Source organism: Anabrus simplex, chromosome 8 (genome assembly GCF_040414725.1).
Source record: "Anabrus simplex isolate iqAnaSimp1 chromosome 8, ASM4041472v1, whole genome shotgun sequence".
Taxonomy (NCBI): domain Eukaryota; kingdom Metazoa; phylum Arthropoda; class Insecta; order Orthoptera; family Tettigoniidae; genus Anabrus; species Anabrus simplex.
In genome coordinates this window covers 190,443,482-190,465,224 of record NC_090272.1, presented here as the reverse complement: position 1 = coordinate 190,465,224, position 21,743 = coordinate 190,443,482, and the positions used below count along the sequence as shown (strand labels likewise).

Sequence of the window (21,743 nt, the reverse complement as noted above, 5' to 3'; positions counted from 1 at the left end):
AATCTATTTTTACTCAAATAATTAGCTGTCTATTTTAATACCGGTCAGCAAATAACAAACTCACAAGAAAACAGAATTTCCTTGATACAGGTACTGTACTAAATAGGTTTTGAAATAGCTGTTCCAGTTGTAACCGCTTACACACAGTTACAGGACACATGGTAAAGAAATAATGATAATAAAACTTTAAAAACTTACATGGAATTTGGACACCTTTCAGATGAACCAACGCACCAGATGAAATTCCATCAAGAAATAAACAAATGAACATCAGGTTGATCAACTTGACAACTAAAAGGATGTGGAGCAGGCGTGAAAACCCTACCAGGGGTATGGGGAGATGTGCGTTGGGGATTTAAAAAAAAAACCAACGGTGATCCCTTGATCTGTGGATATTTTTTCCAGAATTAACGTTACAAAATTAATTTTAACAATCCTATAAAATCAGGTTATCATACCCCAAAACAAAAGAGTTTAGATGAAGTTTACCAAGGGCATTTCCCTTCAGTCAAGGAGGTTAAAGGAAATAGATACATTAACATAATGCAACTTCCAGAATATAACGATTAAAGGTAATAGGAACCACATGATAAAAAATTTACAATATTAAGTGAAAGTTAACAGCGCATTCAGATAATCACGCCACATAATGGAACAAGAGGGAAACCAGAACTGATAAAACTTGATGCAGAGGCTAGTTTAACTTACGCCCACACCAAAAAAAACTTCCGGTGTGCAGCAGAGGAAATACTAACATACATGAAGTGACACAAAGTTATGGGAGGCAAACCCCAAGGCAAATGAAATTTATCTATTAATTACACTGTTCACAAAACCAAAAGAAAATGGGAATTGCCTCCAAAATCAGTTGGGCCCAGTTGAAAAGCTAAGGCATCTTAATAATTGAGTGGCGAGTCAGGGCAAGTAGGGGTAAACTCCTGTGTGAAAAGAAAAGCAAACATTGAATTTAAAATAAAGTCGAAACGAAACCAACAGTGCTTAACCCAAGACAGGCCATCTTGGGTGAGAGGATCGCCAAAGTGCATCTGCTCGCTAGATCGGTGAGAAGCGAAAGACATTGAAAATTTGCCTCTCTCGAGCAGGGCGAAGCTGGCCCCAGTCCGATCACTAGGTAACCAGTCAGGCCACAGAAGCTTACCTCTCGCCACCCAGATTCACCAATCAAAATCCCTGTTATTTTCTCCAATGGAAATATTTATCGAGAACCTTCCATCTTGCAAAACTAGTACACAACTAGAATGTACTTCTAGAATCGACAGGGGCAGACACCTCCTGTTCCAAAAGTCCAAGTCATTAAAGTTTTACAATGTTACAAAATATCACCCAACAATAATGATAACCCGTCGTTATATTTCCAAATGACTGTTTTCTCTAAGTCCACCAGTCCAAATACAATGCTTTTTTTTTTTTTTTTTTTTTTCCCTACAAAACCTGTCACATCTTCCTCCTCCCCCCCCAGACCCCCCGTCGAAAGTCCATCTTAATATACTCGAGAATGACAGGGGGTTTTGACCACACAAAAGAAGCTGACACACCATAGCACTGATATCTTGTGGAACATAAGAGAATGGCATTCACAGAAGAATTTTAAGTATATAGTGCACTGAAAAAAATGAAATAGCGTATGGTTTTTAGTGACGGGAGTGTCAGAGGAAAGGTTCGGCTCGCCAGATGCAGGTCTTTCGATTTGACGCCCGTAGGCGACCTGTGTGTCATGATGATGAAGACGATGCATACACCCAGTCCCGTGTCAGCGAAATTAACCAATTATGGTTAAAATCCCTGACCCTGCCGGGAATTGAACCCAGGACTCTCGTGACCAAAGGCCAGCATGCTAACCATTTAGCCATGGAGCCTGACATAACCCGGGACTCTTGTGACCAAAGGCCAGCATGCTAACCATTTAGCCATAGAGCCAGGCATTAATGTAATTGCAAAGCATGGACTGCAACTTTTCTGACGTAGGAGAAGTTGCTGAAGCTATTATTGGGCTCTTCAAATCTTCTTGCTCCAGCAAGGTAAATCTTGTCATTCCTGTTTCATGGATAGTTTATATCACCAGAATACATAAATAGCAAACAATGATAAGATACCATGAGATATTTCCTGACTAATACAGTAGTACTCCCACTTGTCAACAGAGGGACGTACAACTGCGTACAGCTGCACTGATGGTTTTCAGAAAGTTAGTCACTTTACAGACAGGCATTGTTACTTCAAGTTGAACTTCCAATAAAAATGTCACTACATCAAAGGTACTTTCAGTAACTTGAGGTATTCCAAGGGTTACATATAAACACATATAAACACAACATAAATATTAAAAAGGTGATAAACATAGAAAATTGGGATCTTCATCAGCAAAATACAACCATCTGAAAACATGTTTACAACCTTCCAAAATTGCTTCAATCTATTAACTCTGTCTGCTGAAAAGTATGTATTACTCATTGCTTCCACAATCTGCCAGTAATCCAGAGCCTATTCATTTTCTTGTAAGAAAGCCTCCACTACCTTCTTCATTGCAAAGTTTGGAATAAGTTGATCTTGCGTCAGTTTACATTTTTGTCACAGGATCAAAGTCGCCCAACTTGACCACAGGTTATTGCTGAATATGCGGCTGCTGACACGGCAGTTTGCCAACAGCCTCCATACAAGTAGAAAACCTGTCAATAAATGAAAAGATGTAAATAACAGGATGATTTATTTTTTGATAAAAATTATAGAATTGTCTTAAGTATGGTTCATTTTCATATAGTCTATTGAAGACATTTTGTAGAGATACATAAAATATTAGAATGACCATATTACTAAAATAATGACGATGGTTCATGAAAGCTTTGGTTGCTCTTACTCTTGGATGATCTAAGGTTTCCATGGCATTACAGGCATCACTTAAGTCATCCTGAGCAACATCTGGATTAGGTAAAAAGTTCTTATTAAATTAAGTAATATACCATGATAATTGTTTGTTAGAATGATGTATCTGCTGATGAATATTTGTAATATTGGACAGAGTGACAAATGTGATATTTAAAAACAATGAATTTTCTAAACTGAATGTATTTTGTTTTCCTATTGTGATGTTATACTGAGAAATAGAGAGATAGGGCAGCAGACAGGATTTTATTGTAACTCTTTATAACGAGAATGCACATGATGATGATATGGATGAAATTAACTTTTTCCAAATTATAAATTTTGAGATTTTCTGTAATGCTACAGTCATTCTATGATGGTTTAAAATATTTTACATGTTTTTGATATGAATAGCTTATTGTATTATTATTTGTGTCTTACTTTGTGTGTGATGTATTTTGACAGGCATATTGTTGTGTGTGGTCACATCACATATGAATCCGTGTCACACTTTCTCAAGGACTTCCTCCATGAAGATCGGGAAGACGTTGACGTCGAAGTCGTCTTCCTTCACAGGTACAAAGAAACGTCCAACAGCCAGTAATGGACCAAGAATTTAAAACAGTGTTCCCTTAATCTATAGTCAAATAAAACATTAATTCTCTGGTTTAGCACTTCTGTCTCACTAATGATAGTTCAGCAAACCATTTAGATCAACATGCTTCATACTAATAGGACAGTTATTTCCTAACCACTTCTTTCCTTGGTTGTGTGTAGTCAGAATTTCTTTGTGAATAATTATCAATTCAAGCATGAAATAAAATCTGCCTAATTGTTTATTCTGGATTTATGATGGAAATGGGACATTTTACTGCATTATAATTACAGATTTTCTGACAGGCTAAACAAGATTCCTCCTATTTTGGAGTTTTAGATGAATGTAGAAACCTGTTCTCAATAATTTTACTTGGCCTGAAATGCCTTTCTGGAATTAGACTACACTTACTTCCTACATTACCTAGCAAGTTGACTGCACAGGTCAGGCCGTGATTATCAGTGTCATTTTAACCCTGTCATGGTGGGTAATAGGACAATGGTAAGCGAAACAAAGTCGCTAAATTTGTTAGGTTTGTAATACAGTAACACAATGATGGTTGCACTTGTTCACAAGATGTCATCTCTTGCATAGCTAATACTTGTATTGAGACTGCTCTTTTGCCTTTCTAGTGGTTTAAGGGCAGGCTGCTATATTTTATTGTAATTACTGTTAGTATAATTGAAATAATTATTTTTAATTGTGGCTTCTTTTATTATTAGGTGAATAATAATACTTGGTGCGTTATGACCCCTTAGGATCATGAGTAAGTTTGTTCAGTGTGCCTTTTTTTTTTTTTTTTTTCTCTCCTGTACCCCTTCATTCTCTCATTCCTCCTGCTTCTCTTGGCTTTTATGATCTGAATCTTCATCTTGGTGTCAGTCTATTCATTTGTGACCTTTCACCGTCTCGTGTCGTACTGCCATCTGTGGATTATTTTCCATTATGACAGTTGTCTTCCAATCCTCCCAGACTTCTTTCATCCACTTATTTCCCATCAAGCACATCATATTCCATATCTTCTTGATCAACCTGTTGTCGTCCATCTTCATCGTGTATCACACAAATTTTAAACTTCTTTTCCATATCATGCTCAAAATTGATTCTACGCTCTCATACAGCTCCTATGTCTACATGCGTAACCAAAATAATAATAATAATAATAATAATAATAATAATAATAATAATAATAATAATAATAATAATAATAATCTGCAGATCTTAAGCATGCTTTCTAGCCTTGCTACACCATGCTATTTCTGCACTTTTTTTTTTTTTTTTCCCTTTTTATCCCTTGAACTGAGCAAGTTGGCAGCACAATTAAATAATTTTATTGGCTTTATGTCCCACTAACTACTTTTTTTGGTTTTCGGAGACGCAGAGGTGCCAGAATTTTGTCCTGCAGGAGTTCTTTCACATGCCAGTAAATATACTGACATGAGGCTGATGTATTTGAGCACCTTCAAATACCACTGGATTGAGCCAGGATCGAATCTGCCAAGTTGGGGTGAGAAGGCCAGCACCTCAACCATGTGAGCCACCCAGCACAGCAGCAGCAGTACAGTTCAGATCTTGTTGCAGGGAGCTTGCATTTGGGAGATGGTGGGTTTGAATCTCACTGTCAGCTGCCCTGAAGATGGTTTTCTGTGATTTCCCATTTTCACACCAAGCAAATACTGTGGCTGTACCTTAATTAAGGCCACAGCTGCTATCTTCCTAATCTTAGCCCTTCTTCATCCTTGCATCAACATAAGCCTTCAGTGTCTTCATGTTATGTTGATCCGCTAGCAAAGAAAGATTTATCTTAAAAGCATAATGTTCAGAAAAATTCCAGTAACCTCTCAAACTAATCAAACAAACCCCATTGTATTACAGCCCAGATGGGCGGTGACCTACCTAGCGATGATTGCTCAGCCTGAAGGTCTGCAGATTACAAGGTAACACATTGTGAGCGTGACAAATCCTCTCGACCATTATTCTTGGCTTTCTAGACCAGAGTCTTCTTGCCATCAGATACCTCCTTTAGTATTCTCACATAGGCCGAGTGACCATGAACCAGCTCACAAATCGAGGTAAAATTCTTTGACCTGGCTGCGAATCGAATCTGGGGCGTCCAGGTAAGAGACAGGCTCGTTAGCCCTAGATCACAAGGCTGGCAGTAAACTCTTTAACTGACTGAAAATAAATTATAAATTGTCAGAACATTTATTTCTCTGCTATGAATGTAATTTTAAGTACAAAAATCAGAGAATGATAATCTGCATATGAAATGTAAATCAACTTCTTTATTTTGTAGAAAACTTGACCTTTTGTGATGTTGCTAATCTATTGAAACTAAGTTTCCAGATTTGCTTCTGTGAAGCGTCTGTTGACAAAAAATGCTTTCATACTTAGCGTTCAAAATGAGCCTCTCTTCACTATCAGCTGGAGTTTAATAAGATGAGAGTACCGCGCATACTTCTTGTTGAAATAAGAGGTTATTACCAAGCTCGATAGCTGCAGTCACTTAAGTGCGGCTAATATCCAGTATTGGGTAGATTCTGTGTTTGAACCCCATTGTCAGCAGCCCTGAAGATGGTTTTCCATGGTTTCCCATTTTCACACCAGGCAAATGCTGGGGTTGTACCTTAACTAAGACGATGGTCGCTTCCTTTCCACTCCTAGCCTTTTCATGTCCCATCGTCACCAAAGACCTATCTGTGTCGGTGCGACGTAGAGCAACTTATAAAAGGAAAAAATAAGTTACTGAACTAAGAGGACCACTTCTTAGTGTCCAAATTTCAAAACTTGTTTAGGATTATGTGATAAATCTAGCTGGATCATCAAGTGTTATTGTCACAGGCTTCTCGTCAAGGTAGTTGTGGTTTGAATCCTGACCAATGAGTGTTGGATTTTTGAAATGAAAAGTAATGTCCCTGTGGTTCAGGTTCCATGTAAAACTGGAAGTCCTGTGGATATAGACTATTATGTACAGTATAACTACCCCAGCTTGCTTTTGTTTTCTTTTTTTGGTAATACTGACATACTATGTAAATACAGCAACATTTCCTAAAACCATGTATTTTTCAATTGGGCATCATTTTATTCAATATGCACTGTGTGACCACAGGGTTCCTGAACTGCTTATAAACTGAGTTTAGATGTTGTACATTAATACCATCAGCAGTTAAAATGTCAGACAGTTTTCCTTCAAATGTAGGTGTTTACCAAGGCTCGTCGCTCTCACCGTTATTCCTCATCTTGATCGTGGACACCATCACACAAGACCTATAACACAATGTTCCATGGACCTTGCTCTGTATTGATGTCATTTTGACAGCTAACACCAAAGAAGGAACTCAACAAGTCCAGGCCTGGCATGATCTTCTCAGGCAGTTCAGTCTCTGCCTGAACATCACTAAATCTGAATACCTGGAAACCAGTCCCAGTGCAGGCTATGTGATGATAAACGGCAAGGAACTCGAAGCCCACTCCTTTCTGGTAGTTGGGATCTATAGTACAGTTGACTGTTGTTGCTGATACAGGCTGGGTATAGTGTATCATTAGCACTGTTTTAGAAAATGGGTTTGTCATTTTGTGATGACTAGACTTAGGATTTGTATGCAAACGCATATTTTGTTTACCAAAATATAGACCTCCAAAACCGACAAGGAAGTGCATTTTTAGATGAAACTGGACAAATTATTAAGTTTAATATTGCACACATATACATATGCATATTTTCATGTACAGTATTTGAGATTAGTGCATACATTTTACATTTCAGATTTATTGTGCATGTTTTTGACTTTTATTACGCATATTTTAACATGTTTTACAAGCAGTCTTCAGGAAAGTGTAAAGTAATTAAAGCTGATTACTCTTTTGGCAATGAATCCGTTAAAAGGGAACTAACACTTATCAAAACTCTCTTTGAAATCATACATGCTAGAATCAATCAAGAAGCTAGAAACATGTAGTTGCACCTTGGTGATTCGCTGGACGTTATGGAGAACATGAAGCGTGAACTGGAAAGTATCCCAGGAAACCTTGGACTCCGTTTACAAAACAAAATCCGGGCTACGACATCATGGTAGCTATAAACAAATATTTCTCTGGTACTGATAATGTGGATCTACCATAATGTTTGCCACCTACGCTCACTCCCGAATTCAAGTACTGTCCTATCACATCCATACATATAGAGGGATCATTCTCTGCAATAAAGCTGGTTTTAACAGACGAATGCTACAGATGTATACAGATTTATACCAGAAAACTTGGTGAAGACTGTTTTAGTGTACTGAAAAACAAATTATTTAAGTGTGTTTCTCCACATTTGTGGTATTTTTACAGTTTTCTTACAACTGTATTAATTTATTCATCATGTATATCAATTATTATTAACACACTGTATCTTACCTGGGAGACATGTATATATTGTTTTAACAGTGAACACTGGTAGATTTATACATCTCACAAATCATGCACAGATTGTTTGTACTAGCGGAACATTAGATATGATAAAAAATCATTTTTGGTCCGTATTGACAATTTACAATTAAAATATAGGATTTTTATCCACCCTGTTCAATACAGTGTTGTTAACTCCATGCTTTAAACCATCGATGTGTTAATTTTAGACATGTTTTGATCTTATGGATCATCATCAGTACATTAAAATGTTATAAAACAATTAAAATATAAAGACATCTGTGTGAAAAGTTTCTTTTAAGAGGTATGGTCTCTCATTGCAATCTTCTTTTTTGGAGAAGTTCTTGCATGTTTCTTGTCATCTTATGTAAATATTATTATAAAGTTCTTAGTTTTTGTAGATAAATAATAGAATTTTTTGAATCTTATGTGCCTATTGGTCTTAGTACAGTTAAATCAGACCAAAGTGGTTGTTGTAGATTTTAATCTTCTAAGAGCTATAAATTTGTGGTTCTGTGGAATGGAACCTATAAGAAAGAGAAGATTATTAGAATTCATGGCAAATTTAGGTATTGACTTCAAATTGCAAAAAGAGAGAAGGTTGTCTCACGTTAAGGTCCATGGAGTGATGTGTTGTGATGCGGCTGGTAGTAGACCCACTACTGAACGAGGATTTGAAATGAACAGCTGCTCCTAGTGTGGAGTTGTGAGAGGAAGATGGGGGCGGCAGGGTAAGGGGGCAAAGGTTAGTCATAGAGATGGTTGGGTGGAGGGAGAGTAGGTTAAGGGATACGTGGTTTGAAATTATATTTGAATACTTCTTCTAATAAAATATTGATTTTTTGTAATCTCGTTCAAATTATATGTAGTATTATTTCTTTGGTCTATGTCAATGTATAGACTCTCAAGGTAGTTTAATAATTTACTCTTGTTGGCTCAATGCAGAATAATATTTTTCAGCATGGTTTGAAAAGTGTGTCCAAAATTGGCCATATGTTTGCTCATCGCTGAAAATTTATGGTACTTTATGGCATTGAAATGTTCCTGATACCTGGTCAGGAACCTCCTTCCAGTCTGGTGAAAGTAACTCGCATCACATTGGGCACATTTAAGTTGATCAACTCCTGAACTTGGGAATTCGTTGGAAGTGTTCATTGTGTTGGTAAAGCAAAGTCATCTCCACACATGCCATGAAGGCCCTTGGAGGAGTGGAAGATTAAGGCTTCCACCATTGTTAACCTCGGCACGTGATGGGGTAGAGTGGTTAGCTCTAGGCCCGGCCGCCTTTGCCTCCAGGAATTAACCTGGTTCTCATTTTTGGTGTAGGCTGAGTGAACCTCAGGGCCATATGCACTTCCGGCAGTGGAAATCTTGTTTCTTAAATTTTACAACTTCCTGACAGGGATTCGAACCCACGTCCTACCGGGCGAACCGAGCACACCTTTACCGCCTTGGTCAGGCAGTCCCTTCATTGTGTCGGTACCGGTATTAAAAATAGTTTGGAATTTGTTTGGTTTTAAAAGCTATGTTGATCGTATGTTTCTTGAGTATATTTGTGATATATTTCTTATTATTGTTGAAAGTATATGAGGTGTAGATCGTTTTATTAGTGGATTGTTTGAGAGTAGATGTGAACTTGTTTTTAATTTTATTAATAATCTTATTAATGAATGATTTGTTGTATCCATTATCTTGCACTATTGTATAGATGATTTCCAATTCTTTCCTATATTTAAGTTTAGATAATGGAATATTAATAGCTCTATGGGCCAGACTGTAAAATGCTGCCTTTTTCTTGGGCTCCTGGGTGAGCTGATTTGTACACTCACGTTCATAAAAAACAGAACACCTTGAAAGACTAGAGAGAGGAAGTTCATATTCACAGGACATGTTCATCAGTGTGTTCTGCAGAAACGATTAACATTTCAGTCACCTAGGTTCAGCATGTCACCTGCTGGCTAGTAGGCACTGGCTCCTCCATGGGCACCGATAACTTCTTCCATGTGTGATGGCATCGACACGTATAAGGCGCAAATAGCGTCCTTGAGTATAGCCATCCATGCTCCATTCACCTGGTTCCACAGTTCATCTTTGGTGGTTGGCATTGGGTCACAGTGCCACAACCGTCGTTTCACCATATCCCACACACTTTCAGTTGGCGACAAGTCTGGTGATCGGGTGGGCTAGGGCAACAGTCTGACATTCTATCACAACAAGAAGGCACATGTTCATGCAGCAACATGTGGTCATGCATTGTCCTGCTAAAATATGGTGTCTGCAGAGTCTTGCAGAAAGGGTATGGCTACGGTTCTCAGGATGTCATTCATGTAGGTCAAACTGGTCACAGTTCCCTGGACATGCACTAACTGTGATTTGTTTGTACCCAATAGTACCCCACACCATGAGGCCTTGAGTTGGCGCTATATATCTTGTGCGAATGAAGTCAATGTGCTGCCTCTCCGCCTGTCTGCGGTGAAACAAAATGCGGCCATCATTTGCAAACAAACAGAACCTGAATTCATCCAAAAACAATATCTGCTGCCATTCCTGTCCCCATTCACTTCGTTCCATACACCATTGCAGTCTAGCATGTTTATGCACATTAGTCAAAGGTAGGCGGAGAAGTGGAAGACACGCCGGTAACCCAGACCATAATAAATGGTCAAGAACTGTCACTCCTGATAGTGTACAATGTGTTACACTGTTACACTGTTGCGCCAGAGCCAAGGAGAACGCAGATCTGTCCTGCAATGCCATTCAGATGAGGTGTCGAACTTTTCAAGGGGGTGGTCTGGTTGGTGCGACCAAACCCATCTCGTGTTGTACGGCCTTCTGTGAATCATTCTGTACACACCCGTTACACTGCCGACACACTTTGTCCCACACGAGCAACAGTTTCCTGGATGGATGCACTACGTTTTCTCATGGCAATAATACACCCTCATTCAAATCCTAGAGTTAGTAAATAATGCACTAGAGGTAGCATTGGCGCCACTGTCTACAAGAGAATCACTCCAGTGAGCGGAGCATGTTGAAATCCTAGCTGTTTGGCAAAAAGCTCGTTCCGCTGTGCTAATCAATGTAAATAGGGGACTTTTAAAACTGTCTGGATAAGATATGGTTTAAAATTCGTACATGTTAACATTCTCAGAGCTACAGTATACTTGCGACATTTCTGTCCAGTAGAAAGAAAGCCCAAAAGAAATACAGGACAAATTCTTGATAAGAGAGGACAGTGTTCAATTGCAGTTAAGTAAACGAAATCAATTTACTGTTCATGTTAACTCTTCTAATAACATACATTTAGAATGGGGATACGTATATTTCTCTATCTTTTGTGTAAATGTAATAAATGGATAGTACTTCGGCATAATTCTGCTGATATAGATGTTGATTTCCGTAGGGAATCTGAAATATTTGTCCCATTCTGCTCAACGACCGAAAACATTCTCTCTCGGACGAAGTGAATAAGCAATTTTTTGGCGTAGAAGCATTGGCGAGATTTTGCAGCAAAGTGGACAAAATAAATATCATCGCTGGTTAAGGCGCTAGCTTTCTGAGCAAAAGTTTGCAGGTTCGATTCTAGCTCAGTCCGGTGATATTTGGTACTCAAATATGTCGGCCTCGTGTCAGAAATTTGCCGATATGTAAAGGAACCCCCGTGGGTCAAAATTTCGGCACATTAGCGACTCTGAAAACCCTAAAAGTAATTAGTGGGACGTAAAGCCAATAACAGTAATAATAATACTTATAATAGCCTAATAATAATAATAATAATAATAATAATAATAATAATAATAATAATAATAATAATAATAATAATAATAATCTTCATCATCATTATCATCACTGTTTCCTAAACGTGATTACAAATGGAAATATAACACTCGGTTGTGGATTCAGTCTATGGAGGTTTTTTTAGCTTTTCATGAAATGTTTGATTTGCTTTAAGATTTTAAGTTAAAAAATTACTTCCTTTAATGGAAAGTGAGAGTGGTAAATTATATGATTGTACAGAACTGAAAAAATCTTCACAATAATATTTTGTTTATTTACAATTTGCTTTATGTCACACCGACACAGATATATTTTATGGAGACAATGTGATAAGAAAGGGCTAGGTGTGGGAATGAAGTGGCCATGTCCTTAATTAAGGTACAGCATGGTGTAAAAATAGGAAACCATGAAAAAGCATTCTCAGGGCTACCGACAGTGGAGTTCGAACCCACTATCTCCCGAACGCAAGTTCACAGCTACGCTACCTAAAACCCGCAACCACTCGCTCGGTATCATGCACATCAGTGGTATTACAAGAAAGGAAAAAAAATACACCAGGCTAACCTCTAAACACTGAGTAATCATGGCCATGAGGAGCCAATTAGACCTGTCAATATAATCAGCGCTGTAAGAAATTTGTTGAGAAATCAATATTACTTTCTGATTAGAATAAAGGGTAATAGTATATCAACCTATTGGTTACAAAACAAATTTGTCTTTGTTAACCTACTTCTAACATTGGGATCATGCATGTATGGTCTACCAACACAATGTATACATAGGATTTTATGGATATTCACTTTCAAAGACATGTTTCCTAAAACATTAATTTCAGTCTTCATGGTAAAGTCCAAAGAATCTCATTCACGCTGACAGGGAAAGAAACCCCGAAGTCGGTGTAAGGAGGCCAAACCACATGACTATAAGCGTCACACAAATTATTAGTTTATTCGCATGAAAATTAGTTTCAAATAAACAAACCTGTGAAATAATACGGCATTACCCTTTATGAGCCTCCCTGTGCAGCCATAAGCTGCCCAGGAGACCAACATTTTCCTTAAGAGAAGTATAAGGCTTTAATTTATCGAGAAACGCCAGTAGTGACAGTGCCAAACAATCCAGCTTTTGCCAAACAGCACGCTCGTTCAAATTCGCACGCGACTGCAGCGCCAGTGCTACCTCTAGTGTAAGATTTACTAACTCTATGCTTCAAACTCACTCATTTGATGGTACGGTTCTCACATACGTCTGCAGGGCATCCTGCACATCTTCTCAAGTCGCACCAATCCGTTACCTTCGGTTTATAGCGACAACAAGAGCCACAGGCACATTTTACCAGTTGGAGGTGGTGCGCCGAGATATCACTGTGGACATTGAACCTGAGGGCAGACATGGTTCATATGCTAATATTTCTTCAGAACATACTAATGCATATGTCCTGTGAATATGAACTTCCTGTCTCTAGTCTTTTAAGAGTGCTGGTTTTTATGAACATGAGTGTATTTTATATTTCTTGTTTGGATGGGTTTTCGATAAATGTCATAAATAAGAGACCCGTTATACCTTGTGACCTTTAAATCTAAATAGTTAATATGGAATTTATTTCTGTTTCTTTTAGAAATTTTATGTAAGGGTCTATTGAGTTAAAATGGGTGAGTATGGAGGAATCACTAGATATTTGTTGTTCTATTATTGTGAAGGTATCGTCCACAAAACTAACTCGGAAGTACTGTATATACCTTGGGTATGGTTGTTGATTTTGGTATGTTCAAGGTTATCCATATAAATTTCAGCTAATATTCCAGAAGATGGAGCTCCCCTTGGGAGGCCAATTTGGTGATAATGTTATTAAATGTAAAGTAGGTATTATCCAGTACAAACTTTAATAAGGTCATGTAATTCATTGATTTGTTTACTAAGTTGGCTATATTTGTTTAAATTGTTTTGGACTATGTTTAAGGCTCCTTTAATGGGAATATTAGCAAAAACGTTTTATTACATTAAAAAATTACAAGGTATGCAATGATAGTACAAAATCTTATTACAGAAATCTACTAAATAACCGGGCTGAGTGGCTCAGGCAGTTGAGGCGCTGGCCTTCTGATCCCAACTTAGCAGGTTCTATCCTGGCTCAGTCCGGTGGTATTTGAAGGTCCTCAAATACGTCAGTCTGGTGTCGGTAGATTTACTGGCATGTAAAAGAACTCCTATGGGACTAAATTCTGGCATCTTGATGTCTCTGAAAACCATAAAAGCAGTTAGTGGGATGTAAATACAATAATGTTTTTATTAATCTACTGAATTCTTAATTTTTGAATGGTTATTAAATTTGTAATGTTTGGTTAAAAAAGAGTGGGTAAATTGATAAAGTTTATGATTGGTCTGATGGGGGCGTCTTTTTTTTATTTTTTATGAATCTTTGGTGCAGTTCTAACCGTGGGTAAATTAGGGTTAATAGTAACTAGGTGGGAGTGTTCCTGAATAGTAAGTAAGAAGCTAGAATTTTTTAAAAGGGTTTTGAGGTTCTTTTGAATCTTTCGGGTTGGATCTTTGTTTGTCAGTATGAATCCATTGTCCTTGAAGTTTTCAGTTTTTTAGTGTAATAATCTTTATTCATTATAACAGTAACATTGCCATTATCAAGCTTTTGTGATAATTAAATTGTTATCTAAAATCTTCTGTTTTAGAGATTTTATTAGAGTATATTGTGTATGACTATTATTTTTATGTCAAATTTAACTTCTTGGATATCAGCAGGTAGAGGGGAAATTGCTTGGTTTGTTTCTGCTAAGTTATTGATCGTGTCTTTGTGGTTGGCTGATGGCCAATTATGTTATGGACCTTTTTTTAAGTATTGATTCTTCATTTTCATTGAACTGAATATTTGAAAGTTTTTCGAGTGGAGGGTGAAGAACATGATTTGATTTTATTTCTTTGTGCTCATTATTAGGTGCATTATTCTGTTTTATTGCAAATAGTTCAGTTAGTTTCTCATCTAATTGTTTGTTTGTTTTACTTACACTAAAGACAATCCTATTGGTGGCATATACTTGAAATGATTTCCGTTCTAATCATGCCATAAGGTGTGACACCTTAAAAAATACTTCATATAATTGGTTGTTAAGATATGATTTCTTTTTTTTTTTTTTTTTTTTTTTTGTAAAAGTTTGATTTCATTCTTGAGCCAAATAGATTTGTTTTGAGTTTTTGAAATCAAGTGAGGTTTCCTAAATTTCATCTGGTTAGCCCTTAAATAATTGGGTACTAGATTGTTCTTAAACAAGTTTACAATAATTTTCATTTATATTTTACTTGTTTTATAACATTTTTATGTACTGATGATGATCTAAAGGATCAAAGCATGTCTAGCAGAATAGCTACAGCTGATAAGTAGTGTGATATTTTTTTCATTGTTATTTATTCATAATCACGATTTTATGTATTAGTATGGGTGAATCTCCCGAGCCTAGCAAAGGAATGTTACGTTTGCATTTCATAAGGGTGTTTAATAGCATAATACTACGGGCATACTTAAATGCATATTTCACCACTTTTTGCAGCATAGTTGCATTACTACATTGGAGATTTATACAGCATATAAATCCAATGTTGAGTGATGACTATAATACAACACTTACAAAGAAGAAAAAGAGAAGAGTGGTGCTCAAAATGGGCACATAAAAATTAGGATGTGCTTGAAGGCATAGATATGGGGAGTGTGTAACTAAGGTGGTAAAGGCAAGCTCAGTTTACCTGGAAGGACATAAATTTGATTCCCTGTCAGTAAATTGAAAAATTTAGAAGAATTTAGGAGAAAATGGAGAGGTACATGGCCCAGAAGTTCACTCAGATTACACCAAAATAGGAGTACAAGGTTAAAGTATAGAGCTGACCACTCTATTGTGCTTAGTGCTGAGATTACAGTTGGTTGAAGCCTTCACTTTCATTCCTGAAGAAAACAAAAAGGGAAAAAAAGAAGGGCATGAATTATAGAAGTAAGTCTGGAATGTTCATTGCTGGTCAAGGAGAGCATTTATTAGACACATTACAAGAACAACAGACACAATTCTGAAGAATCCAGTTGAAAGAAACTGAATTACAGATTAAACTAAATAGTATTGCTAATTTTAATAATTTTGTGTGGCTATTTCTAGCCTGCTGCAGTCCTTGTTAGGCAAACCCAGTGACGAAGGTGGGCAGCATCTGCCACATGCAGATGGGTGTGTGTGTATGGGGGGGGAATTGCATGTTAGTGTGGTAGAGGATAGTGTTATGAGAGTTACAGGAATGTTTGGGAACAGCATAAACATGCAATCCCCAAGTCAAGGGAATGAACTGTTATAAGATAAAACTTCCTTGTCCTGGCCAGGAATCAAACCGAAGGGCTGAAAGCCAATATGCGGACCTTTCAGCCATGGATCCAGACATAAAATGAGGTATTTATTTAACATATATGGCTTTTAGTTCCAGTAGTGTCAGACAACATGTTCCACTCACATAGTGCAGGTCTTCAAAAAAATTAAGTAAATCTTGAACATAAAGATCAGTTTTGAGATGAGAGTTTTGAGTTGGGAGACTGTAATCATCTGGGAGTTAGCTGTGTTTTAAGGCATTTTTTTAGTAGAAAGTAGAAGGCAGTTGAACAAACCTGAAACTAGATCTTTGCATAAGAACGTAGTATAATGAATTGAAATTTGGTTACTGAATCTTCCTCACTCATGTTTAAACATAGATATTTCTCTGCTTTCAAATTCTGCTTTGTGTGTGTTGCTATGTAGGAGTTACAAGAATACGCGATTCCAGAAAGGTATTTCTATCCTAGGATATTTACAAATATCATATCTCCAGATGTTACTGGTGTTCATTCCACCTTCACAGTGTAGTACTCTATGATTAATGCTATCTGCTTTATTATGAATTTCTTGAATATTTTTATACTATGTTTATAATATCCAGGTATTTCAGTGTTCCTAGTTCAACATGTATACTTCAGAGTATCATCCCTTCCTTCTCCTCATCCTCCCTCTTGTTGTTTACCAGTCGAACCCTCACTTATCTTGCAGGAAAGAGCCTGATCTCGAGCTGGAAGGACTGCTCAAACGGCACTACACGACTGTCGAGTTTTTTCAGGGAACTATGATGAATGCTGTAGATCTAGAGAGAGTGAAGGTAAAGCAGCAGTTCTGGCCTGGCTCTGGAATGCTGCATTGCATCAACTAGACTTGTTCCTATTTGCTTGCTACCAACAGCACTTGCATTCAAACTGAAATCTTTCTCATATTGCATTTGTACATGAAAGGTAGAATGAAATTGCATGTGGCTGTGTAAAACCTAGGTGTAGATTTTAATTAGTAGCTTTAGCTGTAGAGTACAGTTTGGTGTTGCAAAAGTGTAAATGAACAAAAAATGAATTCTCCATTTAATTTGATAACTAGGATACAGATATGAATCTTAATATGGTAAAACCTAATCATTCTTGCAAATTGGTACAAACAAACCCTCTTCCATCTAAGAGGCATGGGTATGCATATACTCACACATGCTTCAGACCTCAGGAAAAAATATATATTCCTTTTCACATTTTTGAAACTGGCTCTAAAGAGAAGGAAAACATGGTTGTTCATCCATTTTATTTCTCAAATCCTGTTAAAATGTTGAATTTAAGCTTTCCTCCAACAGAAGTGAGAAACTAACATAACTTAACTGATTTCAGCTGAGTGATATTCAAATATTTAGATATTTCTCCTAGAGAAGTAGTATTGCTCATCTCTTCTGCCTTATTTTTTTTCCACTCTGGAATATATAAATAATCGTACAGAATTAATAATGTTGCTCAGCCTTTTAACTCCGTACATTAACTCTTAGAATTTATTCAATCCTGGATCTGTATGAATTGCTTCCTTCTAGTCCCTGCCCTTCTTATTTATCAAGAAACTACATTTGTTTCATACATGAAATTTTTCAATCTCGGTCTTACTAGATAAGCAATATGCTAACATTTGAGGTTTGGCACCTAAATTTATCATGAAACAGATAGGCTACTCACTCATTACATTGTCAAAAATCAATGTTCCTGTTAGGGAAAGTGATTAAATTTCATTTGAGAGTGAAACCGTGTCAACAGTCTGGCATGTATATCTAGGAGCACTTGTGCAAAGCAAGAATCAAATGCAACTGAAAAGATTTCAGTTTGTTAGCCGAATTCTGCATGAATTTGTTATAAATAGTAATCATAAACATTTTAAACCGTTTCAAACTTAATTGTATGTTATGTCTTGCTATGAGAATGGCCCCACATCGCGCACACTCTGAGACTGTTGATTGGGCAAAATTGATGTATTGTTCCATTGTTACCAGTAGATTACTGGAAAAGCCATACATAAGAGTGTGGATTGAAAAATAGATGATCTTGAAAAAAAATATTTATAGAAAGAATAGTTATCATTTACACCATTTACATTGAATACTTTTTAATATTGTACTTTTTAAAACTGATAGCTGATTGGGGGGGGGGGGGGCGGCAGATTTCTATGACTGATGTGCAGTGTTTGAAAATATGCACAGATTTCTGACTAAAATAAGCATAACAATATAACCAATAGAACACACAAGACCTAAAGGGAGTAGGAAATGGAGAATTACAGGCTTTGATGTTTGCAAATAATGTAGCAATATGAGGCAACACAGAGGAGGGAGTACAAAGTAAACTTAATTTGTGGAAAACTAAATTCGAAGAGCATGGAATGAAAGTGACCACAACAAAAACTGTGGCAATGGAAATTAGCAGGGAGAATTCTGAATGCAACTTACAACTGCATGACAGACAGGTTGAAGTAGTAAACCAATTCAGATATAAAGGTAGCATGGTGGCCAGTAATATCAGGGCAGAGCAAACGGTACTGAACAGTGTAACCAGAGGGTCCAGTTTCTACAGACTTGTGCAAAACTTACTATGGGACAGGAAGGTTTGCCAAAGAACAAAGATCACCCTATACAAGTCATACCTCATGCCCATTCTTACATATGCACACAAAACTCAAAGAACATGAACAAGCTTCAAACTTGTGAAATGAAATTTCTTAGAACTGCCCTCCAAAAGACATGACTTGATCGTATGAAGGACAAAGTGATCTGAACAAACGTAGGATTAATTCAGTCTCTGGAGGAAAGACTAAAGTCAACCAGACTTGAACTATTCGGGAATGTTAAAAGAATGAATAGCACAAGAATACCATGTGTTTATATGGAAAGAAGACACATGCAGAAGACCTGTTGGGAGACTAAGAAAAAAGGATAGATAAACTGAGGGAAGATGTTGTGAGCAGAGGATGAGTTGGGAATTTCTCATGAACAACAAAATGCTTCTGGACAGACAGCATTGGAGAGCTCTCATTTACAACCACCATACCCGGCATGCTGAAAGGGTTTTATCGTCAAAATACATTGTCGTACAAAACTTTTCATTCTGCATATACACTACATGCAGGGTTTTCCCAAGGAAGTAATCTGAAGGCAGATAGTCACCCCAGATCAACATAAAAAGTCCCTACAAACATATGTCTTACAGTCAATCATATACGAGCTATGCCAGTTTTAGTTATTAACTGGGGGGATTAAGTTTGGAGTCAGGCATGCAGTTACAGACATTGCAGTACTTTGCCGGCATATGAAACAAGGCTGTCATTGATGTCTGGAGTGTTTGAATATGTCCAACAATCATTAAGGTGGCAGGTCAGACGTGCATTCAGGAGCATGGTGGACATTTTGAGCGATTCTGTATTAGAATGCAGTATCCCTGCTGGTACACCAACATACTGACAGCTACTTGACACGGGATGTGCCAGGTAAACTGTTACCAATACTTCCCATACAAAGTTGGAAAGTCTATAACTCATAAATGATCAACCGTAGGGCAAATGTTCTCAGGGACTTGTGTTGTTTTGTGGTGTAATTGGTCCACGTCCTGATTAATTCCAACATGTTTGGGAACACCCTGTATAAAAACACATTTATTTAATTCATGCAATTCTCTGTACTGGACATGAACACTTCTCAGTCTTACTTTGATCACACACAATTTACAGAATAAAATGACACCATCAGTGCTAAATATTTTGCTACCAAATTCTGAAACTTAACATAGTAATTTTTCAGTTTCACTGATTTCTTCACTTTAAGCCTGTTTAATATACACGTGAGGGAGAAAATACAATGAATGGTCATCTAAGATACTGAAATGAGAAAGAGTAAAAGTACAGAAACAAGAACAGTTGGTGGGAACCCCTGCCCCTATCGAGCCTGATATTATGTTGTAAAATGTTTTCCTGCAGAAAGTTCAAGGTAAATTACCTGATATTTTGAAACTCCACATGTAATTACAAGAAGGCTGCATAAGGATTTCCAAGAAAATATATGCATTTTTAAAATATCCAGAAAAATTTCACTTACACACAGCTCATTCTGATAAAATCCATTTTTAAATGAAAAGTGCCCCAAATATGACTTAAAATTAGCATTTTTCATAATATGCTATATTATGTTTAAATGCCAAAATATGCAATTACATGCTTGATAAAAACCACTACATTTGCATCTGAATGCTGAGGAGCATGTTTATATGACTATGAAGGATTAAATAATGGTGAGGTTGAAAACATCATACAAGTAATAGAAATCTGCTCCTTGCTGACAGCAGTTGAACTGACACAAAGTGCATAGAGTTAATATTAAGTTTCAAAAATTGACTCTTAATGAACTTTCTGATTTAGTCGGTTTGTACATAGTGCACCTATTATGACAGTATCATGAAGAACAAGAATTTGATGCAAAAGATTTCTAAACAATTTTCTTTTTCTTTGTTTCATTCAAACAAATAAATTTTCTCTTCTTTCATATTCTTATATTTTCATTGATCTCCATTTCTCAGCAGTCAGTACAGTTCTCGAAATGAGCAGACATGCAGAGTAGCAAGAACATAACAACTGTTCCCTTGTGAAACATTGGTCACGCAGTGATCTTGCTAAGCATGTTTGCAACCATCCACATAAGTTTCTCTACTGTCACTATCATGGTGTTTCCTCGTCAAATGAAGATGCTGAGTTTATGATGTGTGTATAAATGAATATTCATGTGATACCAAGTAATGTGTTTGAAACTGCAAAAATGTTTATGACTGCAAATTTCATTAGCATTGTTTAAACAGACGTTTGCTATGTTTTTCTTTGTACATTAGTTATTAATAATTATTTACTTGTTTTTTGTTTTTGTTTTTCTTCATTGTATATCTGGTTGGATGATTTTGTTGGTGCGGATGTCAACTTGGGCAGAAAACCGCCAGACCTCGAGTTGGAAGGGCTGTTCAAGAGGCATTTCACGACCGTCGAATTCTTCCAAGGCTCAATTATGAATCCTATAGACCTACAGCGGGTTAAGGTGAGGCGAGACTGGCGGAGCACTGGACCTCTGTTATAGAACATTGTTGGAAATGGAGTTGTAACTAGGTTGGGATGCTGAATATTCTCAGATTTGATACAAGAGCAGAGAATGATAAATATTAAGACTTTAGTACTGACAAAGAAAAATAACCTGATCAACACACGCGCACGCACACACGCGCACGCGCGCGCGCGCGCACACACACACACACACACAGACAGACAGACAGACAGAGAGAGAGAGAATGACAGGTCAGTGTGGGAAGAGGGAGAAACAGAAAAGAGGAGAGGACAAGAGCAGGAAACCACAAAAGGACAAGGCCAGTCACCAAATCTTCACACATTTCATTCTCCAAATAGATAGGCTATATTGTAATCAATTCCAGTTTTTAAACAATTAGTTTTCAGCACCCAACAAGCCCATTTCTGCTTCCCAGCTTCGAGGGCAGGCTTCAACAATCGCTGAGGGACCAATGACACAGATGCTCGTTCTTGATATGGATAAGAAGTAAACCAGACATATATTTTTAAAATTTAAAAATATATAAAAGGGAAGAACCATAAGATAAATACAGGTGGCAAATGAAGATCGTCCTTGTTATTTTTCATGTTTATCTTGTCTCCTCTTCACAATATTCCCTCTT

The 21,743-nt window shown here is 37.1% G+C and overlaps 1 protein-coding gene across 1 annotated transcript in view; it reads left to right on the top strand.

Moving 5' to 3' along the window:
• Positions 1-21,743, top strand: part of slo (calcium-activated potassium channel slo) — a 1,051,052-nt gene that overhangs the window by 616,347 nt on the left and 412,962 nt on the right. Inside the window, exons 8-9 of the mRNA XM_067152575.2 lie at positions 3,346-3,456; positions 20,992-21,097. Of these exons, the coding sequence (XP_067008676.1) occupies positions 3,346-3,456; positions 20,992-21,097 (217 nt within the window). The remainder of the gene's footprint in view (positions 1-3,345; positions 3,457-20,991; positions 21,098-21,743) is intronic.